Source organism: Oncorhynchus mykiss, chromosome 17, assembly GCF_057628025.1.
Source record: "Oncorhynchus mykiss isolate SJ-2025 chromosome 17, ASM5762802v1, whole genome shotgun sequence".
NCBI lineage: Eukaryota > Metazoa > Chordata > Actinopteri > Salmoniformes > Salmonidae > Oncorhynchus > Oncorhynchus mykiss.
Genome location: NC_143038.1, coordinates 3,342,053 through 3,367,365, shown reverse-complemented (window position 1 = coordinate 3,367,365; position 25,313 = coordinate 3,342,053). Strand labels below are relative to the sequence as shown.

The window sequence follows — 25,313 nt, the reverse complement described above, 5'->3', positions numbered from 1 at the left end:
TCACAGACCTGTAACGTCTTCTTTAAGAGGCTCCTCTGTCCTCCACTCGTTACCTGTATTAATGCACCTGTTTGAACTTGTTATCAGTATAAAAGACACCTGTCCACAACCTCAAACAGTCACACTCCAAACTCCACTAGGGCCAAGACCAAAGAGCTGTCAAAGGACACCAGAAACAAAATTGTAGACCTGCACCAGGCTGGGAAGACTGAATCTGCAATAGGTAAGCAGCTTGGTTTGAAGAAATCAAATGTGGGAGCCATTATTAGGAAATGGAAGACATACAAGACCACTGATAATCTCCCTCGATCTGGGGCTCCACGCAAGATCTCACCCCTTTGGGTCAAAATGATCACAAGAACGGTGAGCAAAAATCCCAGAACCACACGGGGGGACCTAGTGAATGACCTGCAGAGAGCTGGGACCAAAGTAACAAAGCCTACCATCAGTAACACACTACGCCGCCAGGGACTCAAATCCTGCAGTGCCAGACGTGTCCACCTGCTTAAGCCAGTACATGTCCAGGCCCGTCTGAAGTTTGCTAGAGAGCATTTGGATGATCCAGAAGAAGATTGGGAGAATGTCATGTGGTCAGATGAAACCAAAATATAACTTTTTGGTAAAAACTCAACTCGTCGTGATTGGAGGACAAAGAATGCTGAGTTGCATCCAAAGAACACCATACCTACTGTGAAGCATGGGGGTGGAAACATCATGCTTTGGGGCAGTTTTTCTGCAAAGGGACCAGGACGACTGATCCGTGTAAAGGAAAGAATGAATGGGGCCATGTATCGTGAGATTTTGAGTGAAAACCTCCTGCCATCAGCAAGGGCATTGAAGATGAAACGTGGCAGGGTCTTTCAGCATGACAATGATCCCAAACACACCGCCCGGGCAACGAAGCAGTGGCTTCGTAAGAAGCATTTCAAGGTCCTGGAGTGGCCTAGCCAGTCTCCAAATCTCAACCCCATAGAAAATCTTTGGAGGGAGTTGAAAGTCTGTGTTGCCCAGCAACAGCCCCAAAACATCACTGCTCTAGAGGAGATCTGCATGGAGGAATGGGCCAAAATACCAGCAACAGTGTGTGAAAACCTTGTGAAGACTTACAGAAAACTTTGACCTTTGTCATTGCCAACAAAGGGTATATAACAAAGTATTGAGATAAACTTTTGTTATTGACCAAATACTTATTTTCCAAAATAATTTGCTAATAAATTCATTAAAAATCCTACAATGTGATTTTCTGGATTTTGTTTTCTCATTTTGTCTGTCATAGTTGAAGTGTACCTATGATGAAAATTACAAGCCTCTCTCATCTTTTTATGTGGGAGAACTTGCACAATTGGTGGCTGACTAAATACTTTTTTGCCCCACTGCATATCACTCCAGTGTAAATTGCTAAATTGTCATTACTTTGCCACTATTGGCCTATTTATTGCCGTACCTCCTTACTTCATTTGCACACATTGTATACATATTTCTCTATTGTGTTATTGACTGTACGTTTGTTAATCCCATGTGTATCTGTGTGGTTGTTTTTGTCGCACTGCTTTGCTTTATCTTGGCCAGGTCGCAGTTGTTAATGAGAACTTGTTCTCAACTGGCCTAACTGGTTAATTAAATAAAGGCAAAATAAAAAAAATAAGAACAAGTCAATTTTTCTAAACCAAGTATTGTTGGTGAAATCATCTAACTACATACTATGAGAACTCAGACCTTAAATGAATCCATTTAAGTTCCAATGATGAAGCCGGCAAGGCACTAGCAGGGAAGCTTAGCTAGCATAATGTGTCATATGGAACTCATTCACAAACATTGACACAAATTAGCACATTTGCCTGCTGTAGTCGACTGCCTGTTTGGCCAAAGACTCATGATACGGGATGAAATTGTATATGCATTCTTTGTGAGACGCAGAGTAGGTGAACGGATGATTTCCGCATGTCTGGTTCCCACCATGAAGCATGGAGGATGAGGTGTGATTGTGTGGGGGTGCTTTGCTGGTGACGCGGTCTGTGACTTATTTAGAATTCAAGGTACAGTGGCTACCACAACATTCTGTAGCTATACTCCATCCCATCTGGTTTGCGCTTAGTGGGACTATCACTTGTTTTTCAATAGGACAAATGACCCAACACATCTCCAGGCTGTGTAAGGTCTATTTGGTCAAGAAGGAGAGTGATGGAGGGCTGCATCAGATGACCTGGACTCCACAATCACCCGACCTCAACCCAATTGAGATGCTTTGGCATGAGTTGGACCATAGAGTGAAGGAAAAACAGCCAACAAGTCCTCAGCACATGTGGGAACTGGTTCAAGACTGTTGGAAAAGCATTCCAGATGAAGCTGGTTGAGAGAATGCCAAGAGTGTGCAAAGCTGTCATCAAGGCGAAGTGAGGCTACTTTGAAAAAGCTAAAATATATTTTTGCACAACACACTTCTACCGGAAGACTGAGGTTGCACCTGCAAAAGCCCCTGGCAGGATCTTAGTTAGCATGAAATGAAGGTGCACTTGATTAAGCTCACCCAGTGCACCGGATAGATAGAGTTCACTCTTTAAAACCATTGGATTTGTCCATGAATGCGCAAACCCTCCAGTACACCAGCTGAATGAAATCAAGCGCACCTAACCCCAATTGGGAAACTGGACCAATGGAAATTATGTTCAGTGGCTTGCAGATGTACCTAATTAACCAGCCAGATTAGAAGGGGCTAGGATTCCTTTGTAAGGCGCAGCAAAAAAGACAATCAGATACAATATCAGGGATCTCCTGGTAAGGCTTCTGGCTACCATTAGTTCTGAATACTGAGGATTTGATGAGAAAAATGGCTGTGAGTTTTGAAATATCTTTGAGGTAAGTTGTATGGCTCTAGTTTGATTCCCTTGTCTTCCATGTTTTAAAGGTATTTAACTGACTAGGATGTTTTTATTTTTATTTAGAATTTCTTGGATTTGTTGCCTGCTAATTGGAGGGATAACCTGTTATCCTCAACCTAAAGGTTTGTTTTGTTCTGCACATTTAATTCAGTAAAAGTAACACTGTATAAATAGCAGAACTTCAAATGCTGGCATTTTACGATATTAAACTTTCTTTCTTTCGTAGGTAATTATAGATATATTCCCCAAAATATATTAAAAGGAACTGGCCACAATGCAGGTGAAGCTACCGGCTCCCGTTCCTCGGCAGGTGAAGCTACCGGCTCCCGTGCCTCGGCAGGTGAAGCAGCCACCCATAATGCCTCCGCAAGCGTCACGACTGGCCCAAATACCTTAGGTGGAGCAACCGGATCCCGTGCCTCAGCAGCAGAAGCAGCCACCCACAATGCTTCTGCAAGAGTCACGACTGGCCCAAATACATTAGCTGAAGCAACTGGCCACAATGCTTCATCAAGCGCCACGACTGGCCACAGTGCCTTGGCAGCGGAAGCAACTGTCCACAGTGCCGTGCAAGCGGCCACCCATAATGCCTCTGCAAGCATCACGACTGGCCCAAATACCTTAGGTGAAGAAGCTGGCCACAGTGCCTCGGCAGCGGAAGCAACTGGCCACAGTGCCGTGCAAGCGGCCACCCAAAATACCTCGGCAGGTGTGGCTACTGGCCAAAATACCTTTGAAGCAACTGGCCACAATGCTTCATCAAGCGTCACGACTGGCCCAAATACCTTAGGTGGAGCAACCGGATCCCGTGCCTCAGAAGCAGCCACCCACAATGCTTCATCAAGCGTCACGACTGGCCCAAATGCCTTACGTGAAGAAGCTGGCCACATAGCCTCGGCAGTGGAACCAACTGTCCGCAGTGCCATGCAAGCGGCCACCCACAATGCCTCAGCAAGCATTGTGACTGGCCCAAATACCTTAGCTGAAGCAACCGGCCACGGTACCTCATCAGGTGCGGAATTTGGCTCAAATGCCTCGGCAGAAGCGACAGGCGCCCTTGCCTCGGCAGAAGCGACAGGCGCCCTTGCCTCGGCAGAAGCGACAGGCGCCCTTGCCTCGGCAGAAGCGACAGGCGCCCTTGCCTCGGCAGAAGCGACAGGCGCCCTTGCCTCGGCAGAAGCGACAGGCGCCCTTGCCTCGGCAGAAGCGACAGGCGCCCTTGCCTCGGCAGAAGCGACAGGCGCCCTTGCCTCGGCAGAAGCGACAGGCGCCCTTGCCTCGGCAGAAGCGACAGGCGCCCTTGCCTCGGCAGAAGCGACAGGCGCCCTTGCCTCGGCAGAAGCGACAGGCGCCCTTGCCTCGGCAGAAGCGACAGGCGCCCTTGCCTCGGCAGAAGCGACAGGCCTTGAACAGGAGGGCCAACTCCTCAAGCAACATGGATTTTGGGTCTGATGGTGACAATGAAAGCACTCAATGTGTCAGCTCCAGCAGTGTTCAAGGCAGCATCGTTGAACAGTCAGTTATTATCGCAATATATGTTACAAATGTGTGTGTGAGAATGGAACAACTGTCTACTCCACAACCTGCCACACCACTGGGGAGGTTATACCATTTTGATAGCGGAGATACTCTCAAGGACTGTAGTGACGTTGGCATCTCTGAACCAACCATATCCCCACCTGCTAAAAACTCACAACCTGCTAAAGGAGCCCTGCCACAAGGGAACGTCTACTGGGATGTAATGTATAACTTTTACACTCACCTGCACTTTGCGTTCTGATTTTGAAATAATTTGTACTAATCATCTATCAACAGAATTGCAATGGTAGATTCATCCTTTAGATGCCAATTCCAAGCTGTTGCTGACACTTTAAGCTTCCACTGTATGCTTTTGTGTTGGCCAGGGAGTTGCTGCTGCTCATGCTACCCTGCATTACTTGTAAAACAATAAAATATTGTACCTTTAAGTGCCTCCTTGTGTTTTGAAATACTGTGTGTTTAATGTCTACCTTTGGCTTGCTGGTTGAGAACAGTGTTGGTTGCCAGTGCAATTTGTAGTAAAAGGGAATGTGGTTCACCGTTCCTATTCTTTTGGATTTGAAATATATAATGACTTTTTATCTTTGCTGCTGGTTGACAAATCCCTAGATTGGCTCTACGTTAAAGCCACTGACCATCAATATCCCGTTCGGGATGCTGAAGCATTTTATTTGTGTTGACATGTTTTACAAAAACCTGAGAGCTTGTACCCTGGAGATGGGCTACTGTGGCATGTAAACCTCAATTCTGTTTCTGTGGTGAAACGGAGCCTGCGCATACATCTCATGGTGGTCTGACTCTGTCAAATTCATTTAAAGTGGGCTACTTGCTCAGTTTGCTCCACCATAACTGAGCTTAAAGGCTACTTTCACCCCTAATTTAAAGAGGTTTCTGTTTACTTTAGGTAGGCCATTTGTCAACTATATTTTAATACATGCAGCTTCTCTTCTGTCAACTTGTTGCCCCAGAAGACTAAAGTAGTGCTCACAAATGTCTTACGTTGATAGAATGAATGCATTAGTAATCTTAACAGGTAAAATGATTTAAGGACCAGGTAGCATGCTAGAACACAGTGGAAACATTGGTCCTGTGCCAAATGTCATTTTGACACATTTTAAGGAAATGGAAAGCTGAGAAGGGTAACTTCAGGTAGTCTTGGGTGTGTATTGTATAAGATTGAAATGCTGTCTGCTTGCAAAAGTGTCAAAGATTACACATTACATGTGCATTTTCCCCGCGAGGCTGAGAAATATTTCTCCTGTTCCCAAGACAATTTAAAGATTCATTTTTATCATTTCACTGCAACTGACGGTCATATAAACTCTGCAAAAAAAGAAACTTTATTTCCAGCAAACTTAACATGTAAATATTTGTATGAACGTAAGATTCTACAACTGAGACAACCTGAACAAGTTCCACAGACATAACTAACAGAAATAGAATTGTGTCCCTGAACAAAGGGGGAGTCAAAAGTAACAGTATCTGGTGTGCATCTCATGGACTGCACCAGATTTGCCAGTTCTTGCTGTGCGATGTTACTCCACTCTTCCACCAAGGCACCTGCCAGTTCCCGGACATTTCTCGGAGGAATTACCCTAGTCCTCACCCTCCCATCCAACAGGTCCCAGACGTGCTCAATGGGATTGAGATCTGGGCTCTTCGCCTGCCATGACAGAATGCTGACATCCCTGTCTTGCAGGAAATCACGAGCAGTATGACTGGTGGCATTGTCATGCTGGAGGGTCATGTCAGGATGCGCCTGCAGGAAGGTTACCACATAAGGGAGGAGGATGTCTTCACTGTAACACACAGCGTTGAGATTGCCTACAGTGACAAGCTCAGTCCGATGATGCTGTGACACACCGCCCCAGACCATGACGGACGCTCCACCTCCAAATCGATCCCGCTCCAGAGTACAGGCCTCTGTGTAACACTCATTCCTTCAACGATAAATGCGAATCCGACCATCACCCAAGGTGAGACACAACCGTGACTCGTCAGTGAAGAGCACTTTTTGCCAGTCCTGGCTGGTCCAGCGACCCTGGGATTGTGCCCATGGGCAACGTTGTTGCCGGTGATGTCTGGTGAGGACCTGCCTTACAACAGGCCTACAAGCCCTCAGTCCAGCCTCTCTCAGCCTATTGCGGACAGTCTGAGCACTTATGGTGGGATTGTGCGTTCCTGGTGTTAATTTTTAAAAAATGTATTTCACCTTTATTTAACCAGGTAAGCTAGTTGAGAACAAGTTCTCATTTACAACTGCGACCTGGCCAAGATAAAGCAAAGCAGTGCGACACAAACAACACAGAGTTACACATGGAACAAACAAGCGTACAGTCACTAACACAATAGAAAAAAAAAACATTTTATATACAGTGTGTGCAAATAGCGTGGAGAGGTAAGGCAATAAATAAAACATAGTAGCGAATTAATTACCGTTCAGAAAATTAACACTGGAGTGATAGATGAGCAGATGATGATGTGAAAGTAGAAATACTGGTGTGCAAAAGAGCAGAAAATAAAATAAAAACAATATGGGGATGCGGTAGGTAGATTGGGTGGGCTATTTACATATGGGCTATGTACACCTGCAGCGATCGTAGCTGCTCAGATAGCTGATGTTTAAAGTTAGTGAGGGAAATATAAGTCTCCATCTTCAGTGATTTTTGCAATTCGTTCCAGTCATTGGCAGCAGAGAACTGGAAGGAAAGGTGGCCAAATGAGGTGTTGGCTTTGGGGATGATCAGTGAGATATACCTGCTGGAACGTGTGCTACAGGTGGGTGTTGTTATCGTGACCATTGAGCTGAGATAAGGCGGAGCATAGACTTCTAGATGGCCTGGAGCTAGAGGGTCTGGCGACGAATGTGTAGCGGGGGCCAGCCGACTGGAGCATACAGGTCGCAGTGGTGGGTGGTTTAAGGGGCTTTAGTGACAAAACGGATGGCACTGTGATAGACTGCATCCAGTTTGCTGAGTAGAGTATTGGAAGCTATTTTGTAAATGACATCGCCAAAATCGAGGATCGGTAGGATAGTCAGTTTTACGAAGGTATGTTTGGCAGCGTGAGTGAAGGAGGCTTTGTTGCGAAATGGGAAGCCGATTCTAGATTTAATTTTGGATTGGAGATCCAAAATTCTGGGAGGAGAGTTCTGGAAGGAGAGTTTACAGCCTAGCCAGACACCTAGGTATTTGTAGTTGTCCACATATTCTCAGAACCATAAGTCAGAACCGTCCAGAGTGGTGATGCTAGTCGGGCGGGTGCGGGCAACGATCGGTTGAAAAGCATTCATTTGGTTTTACTAGCGTTTAAGAGCAGTTGGAGGCCACGGAAGGAGTGTTGTATGGCATTGAAGCTCGTTTGGAGGTTAGTTAACACAGTTTCTAAAGAAGGGTGAGATGTATACAGAATGGTGTTGTCTGCGTAGAGGTGGATCAGGGAATCACCCGCAGCAAGAGCGACATCGTTGATATATACAGAGAAAAGAGTCGGCCCGAGAATTGAACCCTGTGGTACTCCTATAGAGACTGCCAGAGGTCCGGATTTGACACACTGAACTCTGTCTGAGAAGTAGTTGGTGAACCAGGTGAGGCAGTCATTTGAGAAACCAAGGCTGTTGAGTCTGCCGATAAGGATACGGTGATTGACAGTCGAAAGTCTTGGCCAGGTCGATGAAGACGGCTGCACAGTACTGTCTTTTATCGATGGCGGTAATGATATTGTTTAGTACCTTGAGCGTGGCTGAGGTGCACCTGTGACCAGCTCGGAAACCGGATTGCACAGCGGAGAAGGTAGGGTGGGATTCAAAATGGTGAGTGATCTGTTTATTAACTTGGCTTTCGAAGTATTGAGAAAGGCAGGGCTGGATGGATATAGATCTATAACAGTTTGGGTCTAGAGTGTCATCCCCTTTGAAGAGCGGGATGACCGCGGCAGCTTTCCAATCTTTAGGGATCTCGGACGATATGAAAGAGAGGTTGAACAGACTGGTAATAGGGGTTGCAACAAGGGCGGCAGATAATTTTAGAGGGTCCAGATTGTCTAGGCCAGCTGATTTGTACGGGTTGCAGCTCTTTCAGAACATCTGCTATCTGGATTTGGGTGAAGGAAAAGCTGAGGAGGCTTTGGCAAGTAGCTGCGGCAAGTAGCTGTGTAACTCTGCAGTTGTTGCCATCCTGTACCTATCCCGCAGGTGTGATCTTCAGATGTGCCGATCCTGTGCAGGTGTTGTTACACGTGGTCTGTCACTGCAAGGACGATCAGCTGTCTGTCCTGTCTCCCTGTAGTGCGGTCTTAGGCGTCTCACAGTAGGGACATGGCAATTTATCACCCTGGCCCCATCTGCAGTCCTCATGCCTCCTTGCAGCATGCCTAAGGCACGTTCACCCAGATGACCAGGGACCCTGGGCATGGTGTTTTTCAGAGTCAGTAGAAAGGCCTCTTTTAGTGTCCTAAGTTTTCATAACTGTGACCTTATTTGCCTACCGTCTGTAAGCCGTTAGTGTCTTAACAACCGTTCAACAGGTGCATGTTCATTAATTGTTTGAACAATTGAACAAGCATGTGTTTAAACCCTTTACAATGAAGATCTGTGAAGTTATTTGGATTTTTACAAATTATCTTTGAAAGACAGGGTCCTGAAAAAGGGACGTTTCTTTTTTTGCTGAGTTTATTACATGTGAGGTTATAGTCCAGCCGTCAGTGTCCATATTACAGTTACTATTCCATTTAACCCATACACTTAAATGAGGAATATTCTGTTTATTCATGGATAAAGGGATACTCATGAGCGGGATATTAAAAGTACATGTAAAGAGCTCATCCCGAGTAAGACCTTATGTGGGATATGAGCTACAATCCAGACTGCTGTGCTCATGTTAACATGGTCAACGTCCAGTGGGGAAATGTCAGACCTTATTCATACAGTATGTTCATACTTTAGATGTAGTTATATGTAGGCATCAAATTGTATTAGTCAATTGCACCGAATGCAACAGGTCCTTACAGTGAAATGCTTACTTACAAGCCCCTAAGAAACAATGCAGTTTAAAAACAAATATGACTAAGAATAAGAAATAAAAGTAACAAGTATTTAAAGAGCAGCAGTAAAATAACAATAGCGAGACTATATACAGGGGGATACAGAGCCAATGTGCAGGTGCACCGTTTAGTTGAGGTAATATGTAGGTGGAGTTATTAAAGTGACTATGCATAGATGATAACCACAGAGAGTAGCAGCGGTGTAAAGGGGGGATGCAAATAGTCTGATTAGCCGTTTAACTAGATGCTCAGGAGTCTTATGGTTTGGGGGTAGAAGCTGTTTAGAAGCCTCTTGGACCTAGACTTGGTTCTCCGGTACAGCTTGCCGTGCGGTAGCAGAGAAAACAGTCTATGACTAGGGTGTCTGGAGTCTTTTTTTTAGGGCCTTCCTCTGACACGGCCTAGGACAGAGGTCCTGGCATGGCAGGAAGCTTGGCCCCAGTGATGTACTAGGCCGTTCGCGCTACCCTCTGTAGTGCCTTGCGGTCGGAGGCTGAGCAGTTACCATACCGGGCAGAGATGCAACCAGCCAGGATACTCTCGATGGTGCAGCTGTAGAACCTTTAGAGAATATGAAGACCCATGCCAAATCTATTCAGTCTCCTGAGGGGGAATAGGTTTTGTCGTGCCCGCTTCACAACTGTCTTGGTGTACTTGGACCATGTTGGTGATGTATTGTTGGTGATGTGGACACCAAGGAACTTGAAGCTCTCAACCTGCTCCACTACAGCCCCGTCGATGAGAATGGGGGAATGCTCTGTCCTCTCTTTCCTGTAGTCCACCATCAACTCCTTTGTCTTGATCACGTTGAGGGAATGGTTGTTGTCCTTGCACCACACGGCCAGGTCTCTGACCTCCTCCCTATAGGCTGTCTCGTTGTTGTCGGTGGTCAGGCCTACCACTGTTGTGTCGTCGACAAACTGAATGATGGTGTTGGAGTCGTGCCTGGCCGTGCAGTCATGAGTGAACAGGGAGTACAGGAGGGGACTGAGCACGCACCCCTGAGGGGCCTCTGTGTTGAGGATCAGTGTGGCGGATGTGTTATTTCCTACCCTTACCACCTGGGGGTGGCCCGTCAGGAAGTCCAGGATCCAGTTGCAGAGGGAGGTGTTTAGGCCCAGGGTCCTTAGCTTATTGATGAGCTTTGAGGGCACTATGATGTTGAATGCTGAGCTCTAGTCAAAGAATAGCAAAGAATATTAGTGTAGAGTGCAATAAAATTGCATCATCTGTGGATCTGTTAGTGCGGTATGCAAATTGGAGTGGGTCTAGGGTTTCTGGGATAATGGTGTTGATGTGAGCCTTTCAAAGCACTTCATAGCTACAGACGTGAGTGCTACGGGTCGGTAGTCATTTAGGCAGGTTACCTTAGTCCCTGTGCTCAAGAACACTATGGTGGTCTGCTTAAAACATGTTGGTATTACAGACTCGGACTGGGAGAGTTTGAAAATGTCAGTGAAGACACTTGCCAGTTGGTCAGCACCTGCTCGCAGTACACGTCCTGGTAATCCGTCAAGCCCTGCGGTCTTGTGAATGTTGACCTCTTTAAAGGTCTTACACACATCGGCTGCGGAGAGCGTGATCACACAGTCTTCCTGATCAGCTTTTGCTTTCATGCATGTTTCAGTGTTATTTGCCTCGAAGCGAGCATAGAAGTAGTTTAGCTCGTCTGGTAGGCTCGTGTCACTGGGCAGCTCTCTGCTGTGCTTCCCTTTGTAGTCTGTAAAGGGTCGCAAGCCCTGCCACATCCAACGAGTGACAGAGCCGGTGTAGTACGATCAATCTTAGTCCTGTATTGACGCTTTGCATGTTTGATGGTTCGTCAGAGGGCATAGTGGGATTTCTTATAAGCTTCCGGGTTAGCGTCCCGCTCCTTGAAAGCGGCACCTCTAGCCTTTAGCTCAGTGCAAATGTTGTCTGTAATCCATGGCTACTCGTTGGGGTATGTACGTACAGTCACTGTGGGGACGACGTCATTGATGCACTTATTGATGAAGCAAATGACTGATGTGGTGTACTCCTCAATGTCATCGGAGGAATCCCGGAATATAATCCAGTCTGTGCTAGCAAAACAGTCCTGTAGCTTAGCAGCTGCTTCATCTGACCACTTTTTTTATTGATCAAGTCACTGGTGTTTCCTGCTTAAATTACTGCTTGTAAGCAGGAATCAGGAGGATAGAATTATGGTCAGATTTGCCAAATGGAGGGTGAGGGAGAGCTTTGTATGCGTCTCTGTGTGTGGAGTAAAGGTGGTCCAGAGTTTTTTTTTCCCCTCTGGTTGCACATTTAACATGCTGATAAAAATTTTGAAAGATGTATTTCAGTTTCCATACATTCAAGTCCCAGGCTACTAGGAGTACCGTCTCCCGGTGAGCGGTTTCCTGTTTGCTTATGGCAGAATACAGTTCATTCAATGCGGTCTTAGTGCCAGCCTCAGTCTGTGGTGGTATGTAGACAGCTACAAAAAATACAGATGAAAACTCTAGGTAGATAGTGTGGTCCACAGCTTATCATGAGATATTCTACCTTAGGCTGGCAATAGCTCAAGATTTCCTTAGATATTGTGCACCAGCTGTTATTTACAAAAATACATAGTCCACCGCCCCTTCTCTTACCAGACGCCGCTGTTCTATCCTGGAGGATAGCCAGCTGCATGTTGATAATGTCGTCAATCAGCCACGACTCTGTGAAGCATAAGATATTACAGTTTTGAATTAGTCTTCCACGTAGGTCATGTATTTTATTTTCCAATGATTTCACGTTTGCTAGCAGAATGGAAGGATGTGGGGATTTATTCGATGGCCTACTAATTCTCAGAAGGCAGTCCCTTTTTCTCCACCTTCTCTTCAAACAAATCACGGGGATCTGGGCCTGTTCCTGGGAAAGCAGTATGTCATTCACGTCGAGATTGTCGGATTCGTAAAAAAAAAAAAAAGGATTCTGCCAGTCCTTGCAGTTGCAGTTCTGATGCCCAGAAGTTATTTTCGGTTATAAGAGATAGTAGCGGCAACATTATGTACAAAATAAGTAAAATAATAAGTTCCAAACAACTCAAACGAACAAAAAACACAATTGGTTGGGAATATGTCAATTAACTCAAATATTCTCTACACACAAATGAATGTCTTTGAACATGTACATTTTTCTAAACCAACTACTGTTGCTGAAACATTCACTAACTGCATATTATGAGAATTCTGACCTTCAATTGATCTATTCATTGGAGGGATAACCTGTTATCCTACAGCTAAAAGTGTTTGTTATACACAAATTAATTAAGTAAAAAACAACAGCATTTGAATAGTTCCAATGACTTCAAATTCTGGCATTTTACTATGTTGAACTTTTTGTCTTTGTTTCCAAGGTAAATGATAGATATATTCTCCACACTTCATTAAAAGGAACCTGCTCCTATGTCCCAGCAACAAAAGGAACGGGCTCGCATGCCTCTTCAGCAGAAGCAACCGTCCACAATGCCTCAGCAGAAGCAACCAGCCACAATGCCTCAGCAAGTGTGACGACTGGCGCAAATACCTTAGGTGAAGCAACCGGCTCTCGTGCCTCTGCATTAGAAGCAACCAGCCACAATGACTCGCCAGATGCAACCGTCCATAAATTCCATCAGAAATCACCTGCTTGACTCGCATTACAAATACCTGGACAGCAAGATTTAAACCAGCCTGGTTAAAACTACACCTTGGCATCACATCTTTGTATTATTAGCCTGTCATGTTCAGTCATATAACCAGACTATACCTACAGACAGTTAATGTACTGGCACATGCCTATTTTGATATCTATTTCCCATACTTCTGTCTTTCTCTTTGTCGCTAGCTCTCTCTCGTTTTCTATCCCTCTCTCTCTCACACTCTCATACAGACAGACAGCAGTGGGTCTGTACCAGTCAGAGGTGAAGGGGTGCTCTTCATCAACAGAGAGAGTGGTGACTATGAAGTGCTCAAGGACCGGCTAGGTCAGGAGCTTTGGTCATTGGGTTTACTTGATAGCTACCTACACAAATAGCTAGCTAGAACAAAGTATTAATAAGATATTGGTTGAAAAGGTGAGATCAGGCAAACCGCTACTGGACCTGAAAAGAGCGACTCACCAAAACCTCTATTATATTGGCTATTTGATTCAGATCTTAAGATAATGTCCCTAATCCACTATTTGGAACAAGTTATTTTGAATCAACTCTTTAATTGCAGCTTGAATTGAATTTGTAAATTGATTCATTGGAGTCAGATGTGTTGCACTGCTTTGTGATCTGAGAAAACCCTTACCAAATGCGGGAGATAAGGAAATGCCCATCAACAAAATTCATATATGTGTATTGAACTACTTTTGACATTGGTCTCGTCCAAAAAAAACACTGATTTTAGTTTTAGTTTCGGGTGCAGAACGTTTTGCTACGCTGTGCCCTACTGAACATAACTATGATTTATTTGTCTCAGTTCCTGTTTGTGCTGGTAAACAAATCAAATCAAATCAAATTTTATTTGTCACATACACATGGTTAGCAGATGTTAATGCGAGTGTAGCGAAATGCTTGTGCTTCTAGTTCCAACAATGCAGTAATAACAAGTAATCTAACTAACAATTCCAAAACTACTGTCTTGTACACAGTGTAAGGGGATAAAGAATATATACATAAGGATATATGAATGAGTGATGGTACAGAGCAGCATAGGCAAGATACAGTAGATGGTATCGAGTACAGTATGTACAAATGAGATGAGTATGTAAACAAAGTGGCATAGTTTAAAGTGGCTAGTGATACATGTATTACATAAGGATACAGTCGATGATATAGAGTACAGTATATACGTATGCATATGAGATGAATAATGTAGGGTAAGTAACATTATATAAGGTAGCATTGTTTAAAGTGGCTAGTGATATATTACATCATTTCCCATCAATTCCCATTATTAAAGTGGCTGGAGTTGAGTCAGTGTCAGTGTGTTGGCAGCAGCCACTCAGTGTTAGTGGTGGCTGTTTAACAGTCTGATGGCCTTGAGATAGAAGCTGTTTTTCAGTCTCTCGGTCCCAGCTTTGATGCACCTGTACTGACCTCGCCTTCTGGATGATAGCGGGGTGAACAGGCAGTGGCTCGGGTGGTTGATGTCCTTGATGATCTTTATGGCCTTCCTGTGACATCGGGTGGTGTAGGTGTCCTGGAGGGCAGGTAGTTTGCCCCCGGTGATGCGTTGTGCAGACCTCACTACCCTCTGGAGAGCCTTACGGTTGAGGGCGGTGCAGTTGCCATACCAGGCGGTGATATAGCCCGCCAGGATGCTCTCGATTGTGCATCTGTAGAAGTTTGTGAGTGCTTTTGGTGACAAGCCGAATTTCTTCAGCCTCCTGAGGTTGAAGAGGCGCTGCTGCGCCTTCTTCACGATGCTGTCTGTGTGAGTGGACCAATTCAGTTTGTCTGTGATGTGTATGCCGAGGAACTTAAAACTTGCTACCCTCTCCACTACTGTTCCATCGATGTGGATAGGGAGGTGTTCCCTCTGCTGTTTCCTGAAGTCCACAATCATCTCCTTAGTTTTGTTGACGTTGAGTGTGAGGTTATTTTCCTGACACCACACTCCGAGGGCCCTCACCTCCTCCCTGTAGGCCGTCTCGTCGTTGTTGGTAATCAAGCCTACCACTGTTGTGTCGTCCGCAAACTTGATGATTGAGTTGGAGGCGTGCGTGGCCACGCAGTCGTGGGTGAACAGGGAGTACAGGAGAGGGAGGAGATGTTGTTGCCTACCCTCACCACCTGGGGGCGGCCCGTCAGGAAGTCCAGTACCCAGTTGCACAGGGCGGGGTCGAGACCCAGGGTCTCGAGCTTGATGACGAGCTTGGAGGGTACTATGGTGTTGTAGTCGAGCTGTAGTCGATGAACAGCATTCTCACATAGGTATTCCTCTTGTCCAGATGGGTTAGGGCAGTGTGCAGTGTGGTTGAGATTGCATCGTCTGTGGACCTATTTGGGCGGTAAGCAAATTGGAGTGGGTCTAGGGTGTCAGGTAGGGTGGAGGTGATATGGTCCTTGACTAGTCTCTCAAAGCACTTCATGATGACGGATGTGAGTGCTACGGGGCGGTAGTCGTTTAGCTCAGTTACCTTAGCTTTCTTGGGAACAGGAACAATGGTGGCCCTCTTGAAGCATGTGGGAACAGCAGACTGGTATAGGGATTGATTGAATATGTCCGTAAACACACCGGCCAGCTGGTCTGCGCATGCTCTGAGGGCGCGGCTGGGGATGCCGTCTGGGCCTGCAGCCTTGCGAGGGTTAACACGTTTAAATGTCTTACTCACCTCGGCTGCAGTGAAGGAGAGACCGCAGGTTTTCGTAGCAGGCCGTGTCAGTGGCACTGTATTGTCCTCAAAGCGGGCAAAAAAGTCATTTAGTCTGCCTGGGAGCAAGACATCCTGGTCCGTGACTGGGCTGGATTTCTTCCTGTAGTCCGTGATTGACTGTAGACCCTGCCACATGCCTCTTGTGTCTGAGCCGTTGAATTGAGATTCTACTTTGTCTCTGTACTGGCGCTTAGCTTGTTTGATAGCCTTGCGGAGGGAATAGCTGCACTGTTTGTATTCGGTCATGTTACCAGACACCTTGCCCTGATTAAAAGCAGTGGTTCGCGCTTTCAGTTTCACACGAATGCTGCCATCAATCCACGGTTTCTGGTTAGGGAATGTTTTAATCGTTGCTATGGGAACGACATCTTCAACGCACGTTCTAATGAACTCGCACACCGAATCAGCGTATTCGTCAATGTTATCTGACGCAGTACGAAACATCTCCCAGTCCACGTGATGGAAGCAGTCTTGGAGTGTGGAGTCACCTTGGTCGGACCAGCGTTGGACAGACCTCAGCGTGGGAGCCTCTTGTTTTAGTTTCTGTCTGTAGGTAGGGATCAACAAAATGGAGTCGTGGTCAGCTTTTCCGAAAGGGGGGCGGGGCAGGGCCTTATATGCGTCGCGGAAGTTAGAGTAACAATGATCCAAGGTCTTTCCACCCCTGGTTGCGCAATCGATATGCTGATAAAATATAGGGAGTCTTGTTTTCAGATTAGCCTTGTTAAAATCCCCAGCTACAATGAATGCAGCCTCCGGATAAATCGTTTCCAGTTTGCAGAGAGTTAAATAAAGTTCGTTCAGAGCCATCGATGTGTCTGCTTGGGGGGGGATATATACGGCTGTGATTATAATCGAAGATAATTCTCTTGGTAGATAATGCGGTCTACATTTGATTCCTGTATGTTTCTTTCATCACACCATGTCACGTTGGCCATGAGGCATACGCCCCCGCCCCTCTTCTTACCAGAAAGATGTTTGTTTCTGTCAGCGCGATGCGTGGAGAAACCCGTTGGCTGCACCGCTTCGGATAGAGTCTCTCCAGTGAGCCATGTTTCAGTGAAGCAAAGGACGTTACAGTCTCTGATGTCCCTCTGGAATGCTACCCTTGCTCGGATTTCATCAACCTTGTTGTCAAGAGACTGGACATTGGCAAGAAGAATGCTAGGGAGTGGTGCACAATGTGCCCGTCTCCGGAGTCTGACCAGAAGACCGCCTCGTTTCCCTCTCTTTCGGAGTCGTTTTTTTGGGTCGCTGCATAGGGTCCACTCCGTTGTCCTGTTTGTAAGGCAGAACACAGGATCCGCGTCGCGAAAAACATATTCTTGGTCGTACTGATGGTGAGTTGACGCTGATCTTATATTCAGTAGTTCTTCTCGACTGTATGTAATGAAACCTAAGATGACCTGGGGTACTAATGTAAGAAATAACACGTAAAAAAACAAAAAACTGCATAGTTTCCTAGGAACGCGAAGCGAGGCGGCCATCTCTGTCGGCGCCGGAAGTGACAGGCTGAAGTCCAATGAAAAATGTCTGGGCATTTACGACAGCGAGTCAGCCATGAAATGGCTCATGCCCGAGGGAGAGATCTCCACTCACTCATAAGAGGCGATCTCAAGGTCTGAGGTGAAAACAAACCTGAGTTCAAATACTATTGGTTTTCTTTCAAATGCCTTTGAGGGATGATTGAGCCTGCCCGGAGTGACAGATAAACTCTCAATTAAGAGCAGCTAAAAAAGTATTTGAAAGAAACAAATTCATTTTGAACCCATGTCTATGTAGCAGTATACGTTTAAGTGGCTTTGATAATATATAGAAAGCAGCAGTGAATTATACTGAGTTGACCTCAGTAGACTAATAGGGCCTGGAGGGTCTAACAGAGAAATAAGAATTGGAATCTGTCTTCAGAAAAAACAACAGTTGAGGAGTCCAAATGCAATCACAAAGAAACAACAAATACAATAGAATGTGATGCAGTATAATACAATATATATCTGTGTATTTTCATGCAAATGCTACATTTAAGTGCAGACCTGTATTCAAAAACATGTGTATTTCAGTATCTGAGTTATCATATCTGGGTTATAATACAAATTGTACTATTTGACAGTATTTTCAAATACTTATTTAATACATTGGAGTGTAAAATAGTGTGTGATTGAGTTTTTCAAACACTTTCCAAGTGTATTTCCAAATACATAACATTTAACTACTTATCTTTTCAAATAAAAGATCAGAATACTTACTTTGAATGTATGTGAAATTAATTGAAATATTTTAAATAGTATTTGAACCCGGTCTGATTTAAGTGACATACATTTGCCTTCCAGTTACAGTAGGCCAGCCTACAGCAGTGGAAGAGGGGAGTTAGTGCAGATTTCTAGACATTAAGGGCCGTACAATAAAGTACAGAATGATTGGAGCACTCGGGGTGAATATAAAAGACCAGAAAAAAGAACAGATTGTCTGCCTGCTGTGCTGAAAGAAACAGGAGAAGAAAAGGAGATTGGAATTTTCAAGGCACAGACATTGAATCAAGTATAATTATCAGAGATGGAATGCAAGCGGAAACATCAGTCGGAATAGGGAAAACACTTTGGCAGATTTAAGGGGGCTGGAGATATATGCATAGCTATCTAAACAGTGTCATTTGAGTTTATGTGTTTGTGGATGTGTACTGCAATCAAAGTTGAGACAACATTGGAAAAATAGCTTCCACAAAGGAGGGTAGACGGTCAGAGGATGAGGAGATGGGTTGTTGTCTTGTTTTATTTCATCCATATGAGGGAGACATTTTATGGAGATAGTGGGCACCTTCGAGCTGATCACTATTGTCAAGTCGGTGACAATTGTTGGTCACCGCCTTTCAAAGTGTTTTGCGTTCTGGGGATAAAACATTTCCCACGTGAGTCTGTCGATATGTCGACTGCATGAACTTTACAAAAATCTGCAGAATTTCCAAGTTTCTGCAATTGCTCTTCACCAACTTCATCCTGCAGCCATCACCTGTCATGTGGGGTCTCCATTGTCACCCAATCATTATTGTTTTTGTTTAACCCACGGAAAAAGAACATGACTGAAACAGGAACCAATTTGCTGCAGTTAATGTGTAGCCTACAGTGCATAAATGATGTGATTGAGGCTCTCTCTCATTTATTGTTTGTATAATGTAACAAATTATTTCAGTTTGTGAGTGGGTGTTGGAGACATGTTTTTTTGACATTATAAAGGAAACCTTTTATAAACAATGGCAACACTGCCATGGTGATCTGAGCCTTGCTGTTGGAAAACGACAGTATCCGAATTTCGGTTGTAGCAGATGCACCTCTCCTGACTTAACTTCTTGACTTTGGTCTACAGTCAGTTGCTTTAGCCTTACCACTCAAACGAGCCCTACTATATGTTTGCCTCTGAAAAATTAAAGACTCAGATCATCAAAGCATATGTGTGTGCAGTGTTTGCATAATGTGAGTGTTTAATTGGCGTCTGTCTGAATTCAGAATTTGTCCAAGATGTGGCACTATGTGCAACTGAAACATGTTAACGTATCTACTGTTGCTATGCTGAATGAAACACACGGTTTAAAAGAAGGCATGTGTAAAATAATGGTGCCTAACTGCTCATTTAGCCTCTAATCTTCAAATGAACCAAGTGAATTTTGTACAAGCAATAATTTAAACCGATCAATGAAGTGCCAAGACAAAATGTGTTTCCTACTTTAGAGCAGGGGTGTCAAACTCATTCCATGGAGGGCCTAGTGTCTGTAGGTTTTTGTTTAAGACCTAGACAACTACCGTAGCTGAGGGGAGTAATTAGTGGCCTTAATTCAGCAATCAAGTACAAGGAAGGAGCAAAAACCCACAGACACTTGGCCCTCCGTGTAATGAGTTTGAAGCATGCTTTAGAGTAAGGGCTGTCAAACCTGTCAGGAACTCAATTAGAGAATCAACCACACCTGAGTACATTTCTGAATTCCAAATCAGCCGCTACACCTACCACTTAGTCACTTATGGGCATTTGAAACGATCAGATAGGTTATAGCAATATGGTAATTGCATCACCTTGCCTTCTGATAGGGTGGATGCAATTGTTGCCATATTGCTTATTCAATCATTTCTGATGCACAGAAGTGTTTAGGCCAGGGTGTAGGATTTAGGGGTCAATTTGGAAATTAGGAATCAAATGTAGATCAGGGGTTAACAGCTGTCCTTAATTAGCCAATTACATTAGAAGGGTCTGGGATTTGTTTAAAAGGAGCAACCAAAAAAGCCTGCTAGATACATCATAAGGAATATTATGCTAGGGCTTATACCAGCCATTAGTTCTGATTACTGGGGAGCTTTTGAGGCGCAAAATGGCCGTGATGATTGGAATCGCTTTCAGGTAGGTTTTTAAAGTATTGCTCTAGTTTTTTTCCCTTGTACGTCAGGTGTTACAGGTAGCTTTGTTTATAACAGACTTTCTTTTTTTAAAGAGTTTCTTGGCTTTGTTGCCTGCTAATTGGCGGGATAACCTGTTCTACATCAAGTGAGTTTCTACACATGAATTTCAAGTAATAGTTGTGGTACCAATAACTTCAAAGGCTGGCATTTTACTTTTTTTCTTTATCGAACCTAGGTGATGGGTATCCTGCACCAGGTTCTGATGCAGCATGGCTCTATACAGGCCCACTTAGGTCTAAAGGATATGGTAATTACAACTCTCCAACAGCTCAATTGCAAGCGCAGCTGACTGAAGAGCAACAGAAACATCTGGGAGCCATCCTGCAAAAGCAACTGGCCCCCATGCCCCAGGCACCTCAGAAAATGTGGTATCCAACTCAAATGCCCCAGCAGGAAAAGCAACCGGCCGCCATGACCCAACAGGAGACGCTACCGGCATTTTATCCTAAGCAGCTTCAATCAATGTTGTATCCAGCTCAAATGCCCCAGAAGCAACCAGTTACTGAACTTCAGCTTCAGAAGGAACAGGCCTCCATACCCCAGCTACCTCAGCAAGTGTGGTATCCAGTTCAAATTCCTCAGCAGCAAAAGCAACCAGCTACTGGTCCTCAGCAGCAGACGGAACTGACCACCATGTCCCAGAAGCAACCGGCTCCAATGCCTATACCGCAGAAACAACCAACAGCTATGCCCCAGAAAGCATGGTATCCAGCTCAAATGCAGCAGAAGCAACCGGCCACCATGCACCAGCAAGTGTGGCATCCAGCTCAATTGCCCCAGCAGCAAAAGCAACCGGCTACTGAAGCTCAGCAGCAGAAGGAACCGGCCTCCATAACCCAGCAACCTCAGCAAGTGTTGCATCCAGCTCAAATGCTGCTGAAGCAACTGACTGCCATGCCCCAGCAAGTGTGGTATCCGCCTAAGCCCCAGAAGCAACTGGCCGCTGAGCCTCAAGAGCAGATTGAACTGACCGCCATGCCCCAGCAACCATGGTATCCAGTTCAAAAGCCCCAGCTGCAGAAGCAACCGGCTACTGAACCTCAGCAGCAGAAGGAACCGGCCTCCATAACCCAGCAACCTCAGCAAGTGTTGCATCCAGCTCAAATGCTGCTGAAGCAACTGACTGCCATGCCCCAGCAAGTGTGGTATCCAGCTAAGCCCCAGAAGCAACTGGCCGCTGATCCTCAGGAGCAGATTGAACTGACCGCCATTACCCAGCAACCTCAGCAAGTGTGGTATCCAGCTCAAATGCCCCAGAACCAACGAACCACTGAACCCCAGCAGCAGAAGCAACCGGCTGCTGAACCTCAGAAGCAACCGGCTCCAATGCCTATACCGCAGAAACAACCAACAGCTACGCCCCAGAAAGCATGGTATCCAGCTCAAATGCCCCAGAAGCAACCATCCGCTGAACCTCAGTGGCATCCAGCCAAATTTCCCCAGGAGCAACCAGTTCCTATGCATCACCTGCAGAAGGAACTGACCGCCATTCCACCACAACTATGGCAATCCGCTCAAATTCCCCAGCAGCATAAGCAACCGGCTGCCAAGCTTCAGCAAGTGTGGCAACTGGCCCCCATTCCCCAGCAGCCTCATGACGTGTGGTATCCAGCTAAAATGGTCCAGAAGCAACAAGCAGCTTCAACTCGGCGACAGAAGGAACTGACCACCATGCCCCAAGAGTGGCATCCAGCTCAATTTCCCCAGCAGCAGGAGCAACCAGCCCTAATGCTTTTACCGCAGAAGGAACTGACCGCCATACACCAGCAACCTCAGCAAGTGTGGTATCCAGCTCAAACGCCCCAGAACCAACCAACCACTGAACCCCAGCTGCTGAAGCAACCGGCTGCTGAACCTCAGCAGCAAATTGAACCGACCGCCATGCCCCAGCAACCATGGTATCCAGCTCAAAAGCCCCAGCTGCAGAAGCAACCGGCCGCTGAACCTCAGCAGCAAATTGAACCGACCGCCATGCCCCAGCTACCTCAAGAAGTGTGGCATCCAGTGCACATTCCCCAGCAGCAACAGGAACTGGCCACCATACCCCAGCAAGAGTGGCATCCAGCTCAAATGCCCCAGCAGCAGAAACAACTGGCCACCATGCTGCAGAAGCAACCAGCCCCAATGCCTCAACTGCAGAAGCAACAGGCCACCATGCCCCCGCAAGTATGGCATCCAGCTAAAATGCCTCAGCAGCAAAAGCAACCAGCTACTGAACTTCAGCAGCAAATTGAACCGACCGCCATGCCCCAGCCACCTCAGCAACTGTGGCATCCAGATCAATTTCTCCAGGAGCAGAAGCAACCAGCCACTATGCATCTACCGCAGAAGGAACTGACCGCCATTCCATCACAACTGTGGCAATCCGCTCAAATGCCCCAGCAGCATAAGCAACCGGCTGCCATGCTTCAGCAAGTGTGGCATCGGGCACAGAAGCAACCGGCCCCTATGCCCCAGCAGCCTCACGACGTGTGGTATCCAGCTAAAATGGTCCAGAAGCAACAAGTCGCTGCACTGACCGCCATGCCGCAGACACATCAGCAAGTGTGGCATCCAGCTGAATTTCCCCAGCAGCAGAAGCAACCGGCCTCCACGCCTCTACCGCAGGAGCAACCGACCGCCGTACCCCAGCAAGTGTGCTATCCAGCTCAAATACCGCAGAAGCAACCGGCTGCTGAACCGCAGCAGAACGAACCGGCCACCATACCCCAGCAAGTGAGGTATCCAGCTCAAATGCCCCAGCAGCGGAAGCAACACACTGCCATGCCACAGCACCAACTGACCCCCATGCCTCAGCAATTATGGCATGTAGCTCAAATGCCCCAGAAGCAACTGGCCCCAACGTCTCAGCAGAAGCACTACGAAAGCACTGAAGATGGTGCCTCTAGTAGCACTCAGGCCAGCATCGTTGAACAGTCGGGTGTCATCCCAATCTATTCCTACAGTTCCAAATCGCACTACGAGAATGGCAGAACTGTCTTCTCCCAAACCCGCTACACTCCTAGGGAGGCTATGCCTGTTGACAGTGGAAGTGCGCCCAAGGACAGTTTTGTTGGTACTGGTGCACCAAGCGTATATCCATCACTAGTGAAGGATTCTGCAAGCTAATGGTTCACTTTAACCTGCTCTGATCTTTGCTCTCTGAATTTGAAGTCCTTTGTACTAACCATATCTTTCAACAGGAAAATGTAATGGATTCATCCTCTAGAAGCTAATGGTGAGAATTGTTTTTGACATTGGTTACTTAACATTCTGTGTTGCTGACACTGCATTTCTTTCTGCTTTTGTTTTGACCAGGAAGTTGCTGGTGCTCTTGCTACGCTAGAGTGAGGGAGTACATGAACCATTTTACTTTCAAAAATGCCTTGTCTCTTTGAAATAATGGTTCTCGTGTCCATTGCGTTCTAATTGAGAACAGGTGGTGTTCAGTCTGTAGTAAAAATGACTGTTCAGTTAATTCTTTGTTTTCTAGTCTTTTACCTTTGCTACTGGTTGTTCAAAATAAAAGCTTGGGTCTACATAAGAGCATTTGTCAAGGGGTGAGTTGTCAGACATTCTTCATATGTTCATACTTAGATGTAGGCATGCATTGTATAGAATGAGACGGTCTTCAACCTAGGTCTAAGTTGTTGGTCAGTAAGATGACATAGGGAATGTTTTTTATATGGTCAGACCATGGCTCATTTAGCTACTTAAATTGAGTGACCTTTTGGTTTCAAACTTGCATTTGGCCTTATACTATAGCCCATACCACAAATGGCAAAGAGTCAAATAAGTTTAGGAGTGTCTGTTCCATATCTAGCTGATGGCTCAAATGTTATTTTTAGATGCGTCAACCCCTGTTGGCACATCTACCTCCATACTTCTGTTTGTATGGGTTACCTGTCTTACAATTGTAGGGTCATAGAGGGAAATGTAACTGTTCGGGAGTCAATTTCCCATAATTGTCAGTTTGTAGGCCAAACCGTTCTGAAGCTGGAGATGTTTTTGAGACTGCATTTTTGGAGTGTCTGACCAACACCACTGTAGCTCGGCCCCTGTCCACCGCAGATGAGTAAGGGTGACATGCGGATGCAGTGGATTGAGACGCAGCCCAATCAATGTTCTAGCTTCAACTGGATTTTGATGGGCCTTTTTACTTTGACTGCCGCAATACTCTTCACCTGTAGCCCATTCCTCCTAGTCCATTTATTGTACCACAGGCTCCTATGGAATGGATTCGGTGTATTTGATTTTCACGATGCCTGGAACAGTTTAACCGATCAATTAACAAATATATTCTGTACAGACGGTCTTACAACATACACATTTTTCTTAACCAATTATTAATCTAACTGCGTAGTATGAGAATTCAGCTCTTAAATGGATCCATTAAGTTCCAAAGAGGAAGCTGGTAGACACTAGCATGACAGTTTAGCTAGCATAAGATGTCACCCAGGACTTTGGGACAACTTGACATTTGCCTGCTGTAGTTGACTCTGTTTGGCCAGACTCATGAACATGAATGAAATTGTATATACATTGAATTTTCTACAAGAAGTTACACTTTGCTGTTGGACCATCTCTTGTCTAGCGTACGTCAACAGACTACTTCATTTAATTTGTCACAGTATGGAATTTTTGGACACAATCTCGATGTGTGTGCAGTCTTTTTGCACAACACATTTCTATCGGACCACTGAGGTTGCACCTGCAAAAGGCCCTGGCAGGAACTTCATTAGCCTGCATTAAAAGGTGCACTTGATTAAGCTCACCCAGTGCAATGGATAGTTACATTTCCCTCTATAAAACCATTGGCTTGGTCCACGATCCTCTAGACCCAAATTGCTACAGACCTATATCTATCCTACCCTGCCTAAGGTCTTCGAAAGCCATGTCAACAAACAGATTACCGACCATTTCGAATCCCACCGTACCTTCTCCGCTATGCAATCTGGTTTCAGATCTGGTCATGGGTGCACCTCAGCCATATTCACTACTAGCTGTAGTTTGTTTCCTATTCTCTTCCAGGTTTTACAGGTATCTGTGTTAACTGACTAGGATAAAAAACATTTTTAAT

General features: G+C 45.6%; 2 protein-coding genes across 3 annotated transcripts; both read left to right on the top strand.

The window, feature by feature from the left end:
• Positions 1 to 2,756: 2,756 nt before the first annotated feature.
• Positions 2,757 to 4,846, top strand: LOC149975679 (uncharacterized). Its single transcript, XM_090204225.1, has 3 exons — positions 2,757 to 2,856; positions 2,943 to 3,001; positions 3,106 to 4,846. The coding sequence occupies exons 1-3, from the start codon at positions 2,819 to 2,821 to the stop codon at positions 4,329 to 4,331; spliced, it is 1,323 nt and encodes a 440-aa protein (XP_090060351.1). The 5' UTR covers positions 2,757 to 2,818; the 3' UTR covers positions 4,332 to 4,846.
• Positions 4,847 to 20,081: 15,235 nt separating this feature from the next.
• Positions 20,082 to 24,568, top strand: LOC110495103 (uncharacterized). Of its 2 annotated transcripts, XR_005036876.2 has the most exons (4): positions 20,082 to 20,195; positions 20,287 to 20,339; positions 20,430 to 23,471; positions 23,552 to 24,568. XR_005036876.2 is itself a non-coding variant. In XM_090204220.1 (3 exons), exons 1-3 carry the CDS (start codon positions 20,167 to 20,169, stop codon positions 23,360 to 23,362), a joined length of 3,015 nt encoding a protein of 1,004 aa, XP_090060346.1. In that variant the 5' UTR covers positions 20,082 to 20,166; the 3' UTR covers positions 23,363 to 24,568. The 2 variants fall into 2 exon arrangements, 1 of the variants encoding a protein (XP_090060346.1); XM_090204220.1 differs by having other exon boundaries at positions 20,430 to 24,568.
• Positions 24,569 to 25,313: the final 745 nt, after the last annotated feature.

Coding starts and splice junctions, on each gene's coding strand:
- LOC110495103 (XM_090204220.1), top strand. CDS start 20,167: ATGGCCGTGATGATTGGAATCGCTTTCAG. Junction 20,196..20,286: donor ATGATTGGAATCGCTTTCAG/GTAGGTTTTTAA, acceptor CTTTTTTTAAAG/AGTTTCTTGGCTTTGTTGCC. Junction 20,340..20,429: donor GATAACCTGTTCTACATCAA/GTGAGTTTCTAC, acceptor TATCGAACCTAG/GTGATGGGTATCCTGCACCA.
- LOC149975679 (XM_090204225.1), top strand. CDS start 2,819: ATGAGAAAAATGGCTGTGAGTTTTGAAATATCTTTGAG. Junction 2,857..2,942: donor AGTTTTGAAATATCTTTGAG/GTAAGTTGTATG, acceptor ATTTTTATTTAG/AATTTCTTGGATTTGTTGCC. Junction 3,002..3,105: donor CTGTTATCCTCAACCTAAAG/GTTTGTTTTGTT, acceptor TTTCTTTCGTAG/GTAATTATAGATATATTCCC.